The 14,624-nt window shown below is 49.4% G+C and overlaps 1 protein-coding gene across 2 annotated transcripts in view; it reads right to left on the bottom strand.

The window, feature by feature from the left end:
- CMIP (c-Maf inducing protein) overlaps window positions 1–14,624 on the bottom strand; it is a 264,953-nt gene that overhangs the window by 101,217 nt on the left and 149,112 nt on the right. For both annotated transcript variants that reach the window (XM_025370610.1, XM_025370611.1), the window contains exon 2: window positions 3,534–3,659. In XM_025370610.1, coding sequence (XP_025226395.1) covers window positions 3,534–3,659 — 126 coding nt within the window. The remainder of the gene's footprint in view (window positions 1–3,533; window positions 3,660–14,624) is intronic.

Genomic DNA, 14,624 nt, shown 5'->3' with positions numbered 1-14,624 from the left:
GGTTTCATGACACTGTCTACGTACTTACATAGTTGGCCTCCCCACAATGAAATGCTAGCAGAAAGGGCATTAATGGAGGAAACAGGATAAATAGGTCCTTTCTGCAAGCAGGGATTCTAGTAACATGGCATTAAGGGAGCTCATGCTGAAAAACACAAAGCATCCAAAACACACCAATGGGACCCATGCTGGAAGGCTGGGCGCCCCTGTCTGGCAACTCAACTTGCTGGTAGATTGCTCAGTCTCTGAGCTGGGGATGAGGGCCTGAATGCCCTCTCTACCTTCCTTGAAGGATCAGGTCAGCTCCCTGAGGTCTGCAAGAGGCACTGATTCAAATTCTAACAAAGCAAGAGTTTTACAAGGAGCTCCTCAGAAGACAGAGAGAGAGGAGGAGGAGGAAAAGAGAGAAGAGGGGAGAGACACACAGAGAGGACTAGGAGACAGGCTCGGAGGTATGAGAGTCCTGGAGGAAGGACCTGCAAGAGAAGCCCAGAGTGAACCACGGCAAGAACTAAAGAGAGAGAAAGAGGAGAGGCAGGAGGGGATGGAAGGGGAAGGAGGGGAGAGAGATGGAGAAAAGGCATCAGAGAGACAGAGGAAAACAGACACTCACAGATGCAAAGAACCTGAAAGAGACAGAGACGGAGAGAGATCAGGCACGCTGGGGTAGGGAAGGGGCACTGGTCCTCTTCGGGCCCTGCCATTCCCCTAGTCTGTAGAGAATGGCTGTGCTGTAATGCAGCAGGGTGCAGACTGTGTGACAGCACAGCCAGACTGCAGGATCGAAGAGCCCCCTGTGATCCGAGGTGATCTTCCCCAGGAGGGGGTCAGGTGCCTGCAGCATGAGGTCAAAATGAAAAGGCCTTGAGGCCAGCACTGCTCCACAGAACTTCGTGTACCAATGGAAATGTTCTCTATCTGCGCTGTCCAACACAGCAGCTTTAGCCATGTGTGGCCCCTGGGCCCTGGAGGTGTAGCTAGGGGGCTGAGGAACTGTGTTATTAATTTGATTGAGTAAATTAAACCCATATGCGAGCTGCCATGCGTGGCTGGTGGCGGCTGTGTCGGGTGGCACCGTTTAAGGCACTTCCACTTCTCTGCTGACTAGGAGCACTCAGGTGATGCTGTTCAGATGGGCCGTGGCCCAAGAGGGCACCTGGCTGTTTCTTGGTCTGCTCTCCCATGCTGGAGCAGGGAAGATCTGTCCCCAGGGCCAAAGGGGTTGTTCTCTGTGGCACCACGGCTCTGGGTTCTAATACAGTGTGTTGTATGTGAATCAAGACAAAGTAAAGGCTCTCAAAGCAGAGGGTCCTGCCACCTGTCACAAAAGGCACGGGAATACAACCAGGACTGAAGAAAGCCCTGGGCACCACACCGGGGTCCAAGTGCACTCTGCCCCAGCCTCCCTAGAACCACACAGACTCACTAGTCCTGTTTATAGAATGAGCCAGCTATACACCACCCATGCATCACGGTGGGCAGAGTGTGGGGGTGAGGACGAGAGGGAAGTAAGGGAGAAGCCGATCCAGGCCTACCTCTCCTGATGGAAATGGCAGCCAGTGAGAGAACCACAGCCGCCAGGGGCAGGGGCTGCACCCACCTGGGTTCCCCTTGGGGGAAGGGTTGGGAGGCCGAGTCTGCTGCTCCCGCCCTAGCTCGGAATCCAGCTCTGGATCTGAGGAGCTGCAAGCCGCCGCCTCCTCCTCCTTTTCCTCTGCTTCCTCCTCTCCTGCTCCTGCCTCCGACTGCGCTGTCCACGGGAGCCGCGGGCAGTGAGTAAGTGGGATGCTGGAGCAGCCAGAGGCTCCCGCCCGCTCGGCTCCTCAGCGCCACAGGGCCAGCTCTGTCCTGAAGCCCTGCCGGACGCGGGGCCAGGCAAGTCATCACAGCTGGGCCCGCCGCCACGGCCAGGTTAAAGGGACATTCCAGGCACTGCCTCTCTGCTTTTCAGCCTCACTGCCCCTCCATGCATGGGACGAGTGATGCTCTGGCCTCCCTTGGGGGCCAGGGCTGCCCCTCCAGCAACAGAAGGAATGAGGCCCCTTTGTTGGTGGAGGAGGAAGGCGAAGGCTCAGGGCCTCCTCTCCTCCGACTGGACTGTTTCAAGGGGCTCCCTCCTGCCTCTCTGTCATATACACATCTAGGCCCCTCTGCCCTGCCACCATACTGATTTCTCTAGTGTCCCTCTACTCCTTCAGAGCTTTCAGTGGCTCCCTATTGCCTTTGGAAAAGAGTCTGAGGCTTCTTCACTCAGCTGGCAAGGCCTGGGTGATCCGGCCATCGCCCAACAGATCTAGACACATCCGCAGCCCAAACTCCATCTCCCCATCTCCTCCAGCTACAGCAAGTACCCAGGTCGCCCACATTCATGCTTTGCACACACATCCCCTCTGCCTGGAGTGTGGGTCCCCCACCCCACCATCCTGGCACACTCCTACTCATCCCTCTACACCCAGTTCTAATGTTGCCGGTCTGGGGAGCCTGCTTTGGCCCCCCAGGCCAAATGAGTTTCTCCTTCCTCTGGGCTCCCAGTCCTCTGGGGTTGCCTCTGTCTTAGCCATTATATCAGTAATCATTTGTTTATGGTCCTGTCTCCCCAGTGGCTGAGGGGTTCTTCACACATGGGGCCTACCCCAGCAAAGGAGAGAGGCTGCCTCAAAGCTCTGTGACGGCAGGAAAGTCACTAGGGTGGGATATTCTCCGGCATCCCTACCTCTCTGTTGGCCACGGAACCCTGTGACTGCCCGCCCCATCTCCCACCCCGGAACCCTGTGACTGCCCGCCCCATCTCCCACCCCTCTTTCCTACCACATGGTGAGATTCTGCCAGTGAAGCCAATACACAGAAGCACAGCCAGGAGACGGAGAGAGAGACGCCCACTATTAATGATGTCATCCGACCCCTGATCCAGCAATGCCTGAATTCCTCTCTAAGACTTCCCAGTTATTTTAATAGTTAACAGCTATTTTAATAGTTAACAGTATTAAACTCTCTTTTTGTCTCACTAGTTGGAATAATGTTCGTGTCATTTCCAACCAAACATCCTGACCAGTACATACAGAATGCACTTTTTTTCCTGAAAAGACAAGTTATAATTCTATCAGTCTCAAAAGACTTAGATCAACAAGATGTCAGAAACCCCCTCACTCAAAGTAAAGCAAAAAGTTAGTATCTACTGCTCATCTGCTTTTCACAGCCTTCTTGGGCCTCATAACGCACCTGTGTGTCTCAGTTTCCTCATCTGTAAAATGGAGATAAAACCTATTTATCAGGTTTATTAAGGGAACTAAATGAGTAACCTGAAAAGTTCCTAGACTGCAGCAGGTGTGCAGGAGGAGCTCAGACCATGCGCAGTCCTCTTGCTTTACTCCAGTCAGACCCGGTTTATAGCTTTCTTATACTTGGGGAATAACACCACCCAAAGTTAAACCTTTCCTCTTGGTAGTTGGCTGGCTCCCTCCAAGGGAAATGAGGGGGGCGAGTGCATGAAGATGAGGGAGAAGAAACTGCTTGTTCATGTTTATTTCTCCTACCTGCAGTAAGACAGTTCCCCCAGGAATCGTGAGCTGTAAACAGTACTTCGGGGCATTCTCCCAGGACAGCAGCTGAACGTCTTCAATCGCGCTGTAGGAGACTGAGTTTTCCATGTACCCAGTTGGCTGCAGCAAAAAAAAAAAAGGAAAAGAAGAGACATGCATTGGTTACAGGAGCAGGCATGACATCCGCATCTCAGATGGTTCCTGGAAACATTGCCCCTGTAGCGACAGGCAAATGGAGCTGGCGCAGGAGCTCGGCACCTCTGGCGACCAAAGGAAGCCTCCCTGTCTCGGCTGGCCATATCCAGCTGCAAGGGGGTTCACTGTAAAACTCCACCCACACGTTTGGAGATGCAGAGTTAGGAACAGAGTGGGAGCAGCTGGAGGGCAAGGACTGAGGGACTGCTGCTCTTGGTATCCATGGGGCCAGCACAGGGCGTGGCTGGAAGCCCACCATCCCTCACTAGCAACAAGCCAACACCTTCTCCTGCCCAGAAAGCACCCATCTCGCTTCCTCCTCTCCCCAAGGATATGTATCCTCCACTCGGCCTCCAGAGCCACATTCCAAGACGGCAAACTCCATATCCCCACCCCGCTGCTCAACATTCTTCAGTGGCTCCCAATGGCCCAGCCACAAAATCCACACTCCCATCCATAATCGACAGACCCAGTGGGGTCTGCTCTCCCTGTGCCCCCAGCCCCGCCCCTAGGCGGCATCTCTATTCTGTGTCATTATCTGTTGGATGTCTGCCTCCTGGCCAGGCTGCGAGCTCCATGAAATCGGGGCCTAGGTCTGTCTTGGTTCCCACTCTTTCCCCAGTGCCTGGCCCATGGCAAGGGCTCAATAGCACGTGTTGAAAAGAATGAGAAAGGCTATTATCATCGGTCATCGTTGGGAGTAGGGGCAGGGCAAGAGAAATCTACAGTCACCCACCACTCTCTGAGTGAGTCTTGCTGTCCCGAGAAGGCACCAGGTGACCGAGGGATATAATGGCCACCAGGAGCCAGAGCAGGTGTCCTTGTCACTTTGGCTCCAGGAAGTCAGACTTCAGGAGAAACAAGTGAGTGCAGCACAGCTGAGAAGAATAACAGCGAACACCTCCCTAGCTCTTTTGCACGTTGCAATCATTTAATCCTCACACAGGTCTTGTGGAACAGGTATCAAGGTCATCCCATCATACAGACAAGGAAGCTGAGGCTCAGGAGGTCACGTGATTTGCCCAAGGTCATCCAGGTAGGAGTGGCATGGAAAGGACTGAACTCGGCCATCTGACTCCGGAATCAAGAGACCTGACCTCTATCCTGTGTTCCAAGAAACAGGCCAAGGCAATTCAAAGTCTAAGGCCAACAGGTTAATTCTACCATAAAGATGGGGGACCTCCGTTAGGTTTGTTAATTTCAGTATCTGTCTGCCAAAGGAGAGTCACGGTGATGGGGGTAGAGGTAGAGAGAGTTGATGGCTGAAGCTGCCTCAATTTCCCTGATGTGATTAATTGCTAGGCTCAAAAAGTACAAGGGATTGATCAATTCATTTTTCATTCATTCCTTCATTCATCTGATAGACATTTACTGAGCTTCTATTATGTTCCAGGCGCCATGCTAGGTGTTGGAGATTTAGCAGTAAGTAAGACAGGAGCCCAGTGGGCAAACGGGCAACAAACAAAATATCTAAATAAACTATTGGAGAGTGGCAAGTGCTGCACAAAGAATCACAATGGGGCGTGATGACAGGTGGCTGAGAGCAGGAGTAAAGAGTGTCCCAGAGCCCAGGGCCAGTGCAAAGGCTCTGAGGTGGGAACAGCTGGGAGTGTTCGAGGAGGAGCAGAAGGTGAAACGGACGGAGGGCTGGGCAAGCGATGCCTTGGAGAGAAGGGCAGGCCACTCCTGGGGAGGTTGGTAGGTCCACCTAGGGGCTCGGGGATTCCTCCCGGGGGTTGCAGGAGCTTTAGCCAAGGTTCACAGGGATTGCTGCTCAGAAAACAGACTTGAAAGGAGACAGTGGTGACGGGGACAGTCTGCAGGCTGCTGCAAAGGTCGAGGTGAGCGACAAGGCTGCTTGGACCCCGTAACCTAGGGGAGGAGGCAGCTGCGTTCATCCCGTCCTTTCCACCACTGCATCGCTCACCCCTCAGAGGACCCCCTGACCACCAAACCCGGCGGCTGCCATGTGTCACCCAAGAGGGTTCTCTTTATACCACCATGCCTCAAAGTCACACTCCTGGGTCTGCCCTTCACCGTTCTGGCCTATTCCAGCAGCCCGTGCACTGTTCTGTTCTCACTATTCTGCAGTAAATGACTCAGCCCTAACAGCATGTCTTGTCCTGAGCACTGCCGGAGAAGCCAGGGCTTGGCGGTTGGTTCTACGCTTATTTTCCTCATTCACGTTCAAATACTTACTGTGTTGCTCACTGACTGTCTGTGTCCCCTGCTACTATTTAGGTACCATGCGAGCAGGAGGGTTCACCTGTTCTGTTTCATGTGCCTAAATGACGTCTGACATTTAAGAGGTGATTACTAATTTCCTAACAAATGAATGAACACCTTACGGAAAAAAAGGCAATGTTCATCCGTGTTTTAACTGTAAGCATCACCCACAACACACCGGAGAGAGGCTTTGTGAGTCCACCTTTCACCTACGCTGCCTTAGGTGTCTGAATGTGGCTTTGATCTGAAGTTGCAACCAAGGCTTTTTTGGGAAAGGTTGTGTATAAATAAATACATACTGTTTTGTGTTTTGTTTTGTTTTGTTTTAGACAGAGTCTTGCTCTGTTGCCCAGTTGCAGTGGCACGGTCTCAGCTCACTGCAACCTCTGCCTCCTGGGCAGAGCAATTCTCTGACTCGGCCTCCCAAAAAGCTGAGATTACAGGTGCCCGCCACCACGCCTGGCTAATTTTTTTGTATTTTTAGTAGAGATGGGGTTTCACCATGTTAGCCAGGCTGGTCTTGAACTCCTGACCTTGTGATCCACCTGCCTCAGCCTCCCAAAGTGTTGAGATTACAGGCATAAACCACGGCACCCGGTCCTTTTCTTTTCTTTTTTTTTTTGAGATGGAGTTTCACTCTTGTCACCCAGGCTGGAGTGCAATGTTGCGTTCTTGGCTCACTGCAACCTCTACCACTTGGGTTCAAGCAATTCTTCTGCCTCAGCCTCCCGAGTAGCTGGGATTACAGGCGCCCACCACCACGCCCAGCTAATTTTTCAGTATTTTTAGTAGAGATGGGGTTTCACCATGTTGGCCAGGCTGGTCTCGAACTCCTGACCTCAGGTGATCCTCCTGCCTCAGCCTACCAAAGTGCTGGGATTACAGGCATAAACCATCACACCTAGCCCATTCTATTTTTAAAAAGCAGACAAGCTGCTTGCCTCCTGTCTGAAGCAGGATTTGGCCAAAAGCAGACTTTTTAGGACCAAGGAGACCTGCGTTTGGGCCACTTACTGTGTGTCCTTAGGCAAGTTACTCCCCCTCTCTGAGCTCACTTTCTCTACTGGTTAAGATGAGAATTTATTTAACAGGCAGAATTCCTGGTAGCATTAAAGGAGATCCAGTTTATCAAGGACTCAGCACAGTACCTGGAACAAACTAAAGAATGCAATCAAATGAACTATTTTGAGAAAGATGAATCTTTGCCTCTGGGGTCTTCCTTCCCAAACCCATAACTCAAGTCTAACCATCAGAAAAATATCAGACAAACCCTAACTGAGGAACCTTCCTCAAAACTCCTGACCAGTACTCATTAAACACGAGGAAAGCCTGAGCAACTATCCCAGCCAAGGGAAGTTTCGGGAGACGTGACTACAGGTACTGTGGGGATCCTGGATGGGATCCTGGGACAGAAAAAGGACATCACGGAAAACCTAAGGAAATCTAATAAAACATGGACTTTGACAATCATGTATCAATGCTGGTTCAAGAGAGTTGTGACAAACACAGAACACAGACTAAGATGCTAGCAGCTGGAGAAGCAGACTGCAGATGTGTGAGAACTCAGAGTATCCTCGTCGCTTTCCTATACGTCTCAAACTGTCCTAAAAGAATATGTTTATTTAAAAACAAAAACAAAACTGCTGCTGCTGCTATAGTGCTATCACTGAGCAGGAACGCAGGAGGCCTGCAGGGCACACGGGCTGGATTGGGATGGAAAGCCTCTGAACACTGCTGCTCCTTGGGCTCAGATTTGAGCTAACACTGCCCCGGCACCTCTGCTGTGCTGGGTACTTTCCTATTGCTGGGATGACTTTACAGATAACTGATAATTCCCTGGTAAGCTGAACATGATGACCGGAGCTCCAGGGGAGGAGATTCCCGTCTGGGGTAGGAGGCTGAATTGGATAAGAGAAAACATTAAAATTCTCCTCCATTGAGGGATGGTAGGGAATCCTGCTCTAAGATGTACAGCTAGGAGAACAATAAGCAGATGAAAATTCTTTTTCCTAAACGTTAAGAGCAGTGTAAGGCATACTGTATCATTCCATTTATATGACATCCTGAAATAAAACTACAGGGGCTGAAATCACACCCGTGGCTGTCAGCCGCTGGGGCGGGTGAGGGGCAGGGGGACTCTTGGGGGGGACTCTGTATTGACTGTGGGGGCGATGTTACTTGGCTGTATACGTTTGTCAGAACTCACAGATCTGCATGCTAAAAGCATGACTCTTACTGTATGTAAATTACAACGCAAACCTGACTAAAAAAGGCAATGTGTGAATACTGACGGTAATTTGGAAGGTGATGAATAAAATCTTTCCCATAAAAATCCAATCAAGACCACTCATTAGCACTCTGGTGTATGACTTTCCTGATTATTTTAATACATAATTTTTTATAAAGCCCAAATCATACGGTACACAGAATTTTGTAACGTCTTTTTTTTTTCACATCATCGCACATATATTTCCCTGCTCTGAATGGCAAGCTCTAGAACTCTCACTGCAGCAGCTATAAAATATTCTGCCACCATCAGTTTCATCCCTGCTCTCACCCCCTCCCTCAGGGACAGTGCCACTGTGTCATTTTATGCTGCCGTGCACAACTCCGCAGTGAAGATCCTTGTGAAACATGTTTTTCTACCCTATATTTAGGATTATTTCCTTAGGCCAGATTCCCAGAAATGGAATTACTGGGACAAAGGGCAAGAGCATGTTTTACATTGTTGCCAAATTGCTCTCATTAAATGGATATTAAAGGGAACCGGGGAGCCCTGGCCAAGGCTGAGGGGCTTTTGTCCTGGGCCACTAGCTTGACAGGGCCATGTGAGAAGCAACGAGCGAACCCAGGTAGGTTCAGTGGGCCCGCTGGCTAACCGAATGCCTGCAAGGTGACAGTGCCTAGAGGGTACTGGAGATGCGGCAGCCCACAAGCTGGGGTTCGGGCCCCTGGGGACGCTGCCTTCCGTGGAAGCTGGAGAATGGGTCAGTGAACTCTGCCTTTGTCTTTTTGCTCTTAGGGACAGATATGGGGCTAGTTTTGAGGGGTCCTGAATTTGCCAGACCAGGAAGAGATACTTCGCCTCCGCCTGTTTCCAGGTAAGCCCCCTGTCCGGTGGCACGCAATGCTGGATCTGGGCTGGAAAAAGGAGGGCCTAGAGGGACCTCATGAGGGTCCCATGTGAACCCCCAGAGATCTTCAGAACTGGCATTGCAAACCAGATACCGCCTCAGACCTGCTCCCAGAGTGGGTGGGGAATGGGGTCAGCTGACCCCCCAAGAAAGAGCCCCCGTCAGGCCCGCCCCTGATGCTGGCAGAAGGCCCCTAGCCTTCGCCTTCTCTTGCCTTTCTGGGGAGCCAGCTCCCTCCTGCCCAAACCTGCCTGCTGGTTTCCATGGGGATTCCTCTCAAAGAGAATATGAATCATGACGTCCAGGCTGACTCAAAACATGTCCCAGGGAGGGGAGGGGAGGAGCTCCCGGACCCCAAAAGAAGAAGCCAGTCTGGAAAATCCTCCCATGAGCTTGTTCCCGAGGCCAGAGAAACCCTGCCCAGTCGGGGATGGGGTTGAAAACGGCAGGCTGTGTGTCACGGGGCATGTGTGGCCCTAACATCTGGCTGGAAGTGCTGGACTGCAGACAAGTCCCCTCTCTTCCTACATGGAAGTGGCTTCAGTCATCACACAGGGGACACCTATGCTGCACAGTCGGGTTCCACGTGGCACCACCCCACCGTAAGGAAGGATCTGCTGGCCCCGCACACACACCCTGGGGCGCCAAAGGAGAAACAAGAAGTTGGATGGCAGCCCTGCTTAGACAGTCAACAGCAACAACAACAACAACAACAGTACCAGTGATGAGGCTGCCATCACAGTGGCAAACACAGTGGTGCTAAAAGTGCCTTGTGCTGGCAGAATGGGCTTCAGCCCCCACCTCCACTGGCTGCATTTCTAAAATTCAAAATAAAATTCACACAACGTAAAACTAACCATTAATCACTTAAGATGTACAATTCAGTGGCATTGAGTCCATTCCTGATGCTGTGTCACCATCATCTCTATCTAGTTCTGAGATGTTTTTACTCCCAAAGAAAGCCCCATACCATTAAGTCGTCACTCCCTGCTACCCCATCCCCAGGCGCCAGGCAGTCGCTAGCCTGCTATCTATCTGTGGGACTTGCCTGTTCTGGACATGTCACATAAATGACATCACATACTTTGTGGCTCTTTGTGTCTGGCTCCTTTCACTTACTGTTTTTGAGGTTTATCTGTGCTATGGCATGAATCGGAATCGCATTCCTTTTTATGGCTGACTGACATTCCATTGTATGGGCAGGTCACATGTTTAGCCATTTGTCTGTTGATGGACACATGGATTGTCTCTAACTTTTGACTACAGTGAAGAGTCAGCTGTATATATCTTTTCTTTTCTTTTTTCTTTTTTTTTTTTTGAGACGAAGTCTCGCTCTGTTGCCAGACTGCAATGCAGTGGTGCAATCCCGGCTCACTGCAACCTCCGCCTCCTGTCAAGTGATTCTCCTGCCTCAGCCTCCTAAGTAGCTGGGATTACAGTCACCCACCACCACTCTGGCTAATTTTTGTAATTTTAGTAGAGATAGGGTTTTACCATGTTGGTCAGGATGGTCTTGAACTCCTGACCTCATGATCCACCCACCTCTGCCACCCAAAGTGCTGGGATTATAGGCGTAAGCCACCACGCCCGGCATATATCTTTTTTTAATGACAGAAGGAAGGACACCTGCTATGCAGATGCTAGCCTCACTACAATACGGACATGCACACGTGCCCCTGGTTAACATTCATCAAGCAGTTACCATGTGGCCAGCACATGCTAACAGCTTTATATATATTCCCTCATTTAACCTGACAACAATGCTAAGGCAGGGAGGCTGTTTTTATTCCTGTTATCCACATGCTACAGAGGAAGAAACTGAGGCACGGAGTGGGGGAAGTCTCACACAGGCCTCCTGCTCTTATAAGACAGGCCCAGGATTCAATTTCATAACCCCCCAAGACAGCAACTTCCATCCCTCTGTTATGCCAAATTCCTCTGGCCAGAGGCAAACTCCAATTTGTGTACCTCTGTGCTCACACACCTCAAGTACATATTATGCAGAAAGGAGCTGGGACCAGAGCTGAAGCTATGGCTGGAACCAGCATGGCAGGGGTCTCAGGACTGGCCTTCTGTTACTGTCCCGCGCAGCAGGTCCCCAGACACCTGTAGTTCAACTTGGCATCACTCTCATGACACACCAGGAATGAACACTCCGAGCAGGTGCACAACTTGACCAACCATACACAGTTGTGTGTGAGAGCTGGGAGGAAAACTAAGATGTTTGGACTTCGTGCCCTGGCCTTTGTCTACAGGCATCTAGTAAATTAAAGACCAGACTGAGGTGGGCGGATCACAAGGTCAGATCGAGACCAACCTGGTTAACATGGTGAAAACCCATCTCTACTAAAAACACAAAAAATTAGCTGGGCGTGGTGGTGGGCGCCTGTAGTCCCAGCTACTAGGCAGGCTGAGGCAGGAGAATGGCGTGAACTGGGAGGCGGAGCTTGCAGTGAGCAGAGATAACGCCACTGCACTCCAGCATCGGGGAAAGAGCGAGACTCCATCTCAGAAAAAAAAAAAAAAAAAAAGACCAGAGGGGTTACTAGAGTATGAGACCATCATACCAGCAGAATGGCTCAAATGGAAAAGATGAACAATGATAAGTGTTGGCATAGATACAGTGCAAACAGAATCCTAAATTGCTGGAGGGAGTTAGATTGTGAATCCACCTGGTGACAGCTCTGCTGAAGCTGAACATGAGTCCCCTAGAACCCAGCAATCCTCCTCCTCCACAGAAATGCCCACATTAGTGCTCCCAAAGATGTTTGCACAAGTGTTCCCTGAGCATTAGGTAGCCCAAAATGGAAACTACCCAAATGACCACCAAGAGAAGAACGAATAAAGAAATCCTGGCATATCTATTCAGGAGAAGCCTACATGATGAGAATGAATGATCTACAACCATGCACAGCACACAGACCTACACTAATTGAGTATGAAGCAAAAGCAGCTGGACAGAAGTACGTCAACAATGTACATCACCATGTGCTTCCATTCATACAAACTTCAGAAAGAGGTGCATCTGAGTCTGTGCCGCGAGAAGTTAGGGTACTGGCTACTGGGCGACCAACTGTCTGGTCTGCCTAGGACTAAAGGGTTTCTTGGAATGCTGAATGGTCACTACTCTATCAGGGGAAAATCCTGGGAAAACCAGGACATGATGTTGATCCTACTGGTTACCCCATGGAGGGATGGTGCTGGAAGGCAGCAAGTGGGAGCTTCTGGGGAGGGCTAGCAGCATTCTAGGTCTGGATTCTGGCTGTTGGTGACACAGTGTGTTCACTTTGTTAAAGTTCATCAAGCAGTATACAATGTGTGTACTCTTCTGTGTGTATGCTGTGTCCCAAAAGAAAAAAAAAAAAAAAATTTTTTTTTTTTTTTTGTCTGAGACAGGGCCTTGCTCTATTGCCCAGGCTGGAGTGCAATAGCACGATCCTGGCTCACTGCACTCTCTGCCTCCTCGGGTTCAAGTAATTCTCCTCCCTCAGCCTTCCGAGTAGCTGGGACTACAGGCGTGCTCCACCATGCCCAGCTAATTTCTGTACTTTTAGTAGAGATGGGGTTTCATCATGTTGGCCAGGCTGGTCTTGAACTCCTGACCTCAAGTCATCTGCCCACCTTGGCTTCCCAAAGTGCTGGGATTACAGGCGTGAGCCACCGTGCCTGGCCGAAAGATTAAAATAAATAAATAAATAAATAAATAAATAAATAAATAAATAAATAAAGAAAAAAAGAAAGAAAGAAAGATATTCTAGAGCTGAATCCAAACTCCACAACTTGGCCTTAGGCAAGTCACTTGGTAAGTCTGAGCCTCCACTTTCTCCCTGGTAAAAGTGAGATCAGACTCATACCCACTAGGATGGATAGAGAAAAACCAAATAAATAAAAGAACACAGACAAAAAAAAAAAAAGTGTTGAAGAAGAGGTGGAGAAAGTGAAACCTGCTTACACTACTAGTGTGAATGTAAAATGGTGCAGGCAGCTTTTTGTGAAATAGTTTGGTAGTTCTTCAAAAAGTTAAGTATAACCTGGTAATTCCACTCCTAGATATACATCTAAGAGTTGTGAAAACACAGGTTCACACAAAAACATGCATACAAGTGTTCAAAGCAGCATTACTCATAAGAACCAAAACATGGAAACAGTATCCATCAACAGATGATGGATAAACAAATGTAGTCTATCCATCCAGTGGAGTATTATGCAGCCATAAAAAAGACTGAGAGTCTAATTCACACTACTACACGGATGAACCTTGAAAGTAGTATGCAGGTTTGGGCATGGTGGCTCAAGCCTGTAATCCTGGCACTTTGGGAGTCCGAGGTGGGCGGATCACTTGAGGTCAGGAGTTTGAGACCAGCCTGGCCAACATGGTGAAACCATGTCTCTACTAAAAACACAAAAATTAGCCAGGCGTGGTGGCATGCACCTGTAGTCTCAGCTACTCAAGAGGCTGAGGTGGGAGAACTGCAGTGAGCTGAGATTGTGTCACTGCACTCCAGCCTGGGTGACAGAGCAAGACTCTGTCTCAAAAAAAAAAAGAAAGAAAAGAAAAAAGAAAAAAAGAAAAACAAACAAACAACAAAAAAAGGAAAGTATTATGCAAAGCGAAAGAAGGCAGACACAAAAGACCACACACTGTATGATCCCAATTATATAAGACGTCCAGAATAGGCAAATCCATAGAGACAGACAGTGGGTTCATGGTTTCCAGCGCAGGGATGGGGAAATGAGGCATGATGCTAATGGGTATGGGGTTTCAATTTGGGGGGTGAAAATGTTCTAGAATTAGTGACTGTCGTACAACCTGGTGAATACAGTAGTCCTCCCTAATCTGAGATTTCACTTTCAGATGTTTCAGTTACCAGTGGTCAACTATGGTCTGAAAATATTAAGGTGTCTTGAGAAAGAAAGGAAAGACCATATCATATTACTTTTATTGTAGTATATCGTTCTAACTGTTCTATTTTTTAAATTGCTGCTGTTAATCTCTTACAGTATCTAATCCATAAATTACACTTTATCATATATATGTTTAGGAAAACACATAGTGTATATAGGATTTAGTACTATTCTAGGTCTCAGGCATCCACTGGGGGCCTTGGAACATATCCCCCAGTGGAAAAGCGGGGACTGCTATACAGTGAAATCAACCCAACTGTACACTTTGCATTAGATTACAACTAAGAAAAAGGTAATGCTGGCCATGCGCGGTGGCTCACATCTGTAATCCCAGCACTTTGGGAGGCCGAGGTAGGTGGATGTCTAAGACCAGCCTGGGCAACGTGGTGAAACTCCGTCTCTACAAAAAATACAAAACTTAGCTAGGCATGATGGTACATGCCTGTAGTCCCAGCTACTTGGGAGGCTGAGGTGGGAGGATCACTTGAACCTGGCAGTTGGAGGTTGCAGTGAGCTGATACTGCATCAATGTGCTCCAGCCCATGAAACAGAGCCAGACCTTGTCTCAAAAAAGGGAGGAGGAGGAGGAAGAGGAGGAGAAGTGGGGGAGGAAGAGAGGGAGAGG

Source organism: Theropithecus gelada, chromosome 20, assembly GCF_003255815.1.
Source record: "Theropithecus gelada isolate Dixy chromosome 20, Tgel_1.0, whole genome shotgun sequence".
In the NCBI taxonomy this organism is placed as follows: domain Eukaryota; kingdom Metazoa; phylum Chordata; class Mammalia; order Primates; family Cercopithecidae; genus Theropithecus; species Theropithecus gelada.
The sequence above is the reverse complement of the archived record's forward strand: the minus strand, read 5'-3'. Positions and strand labels throughout refer to the sequence as shown.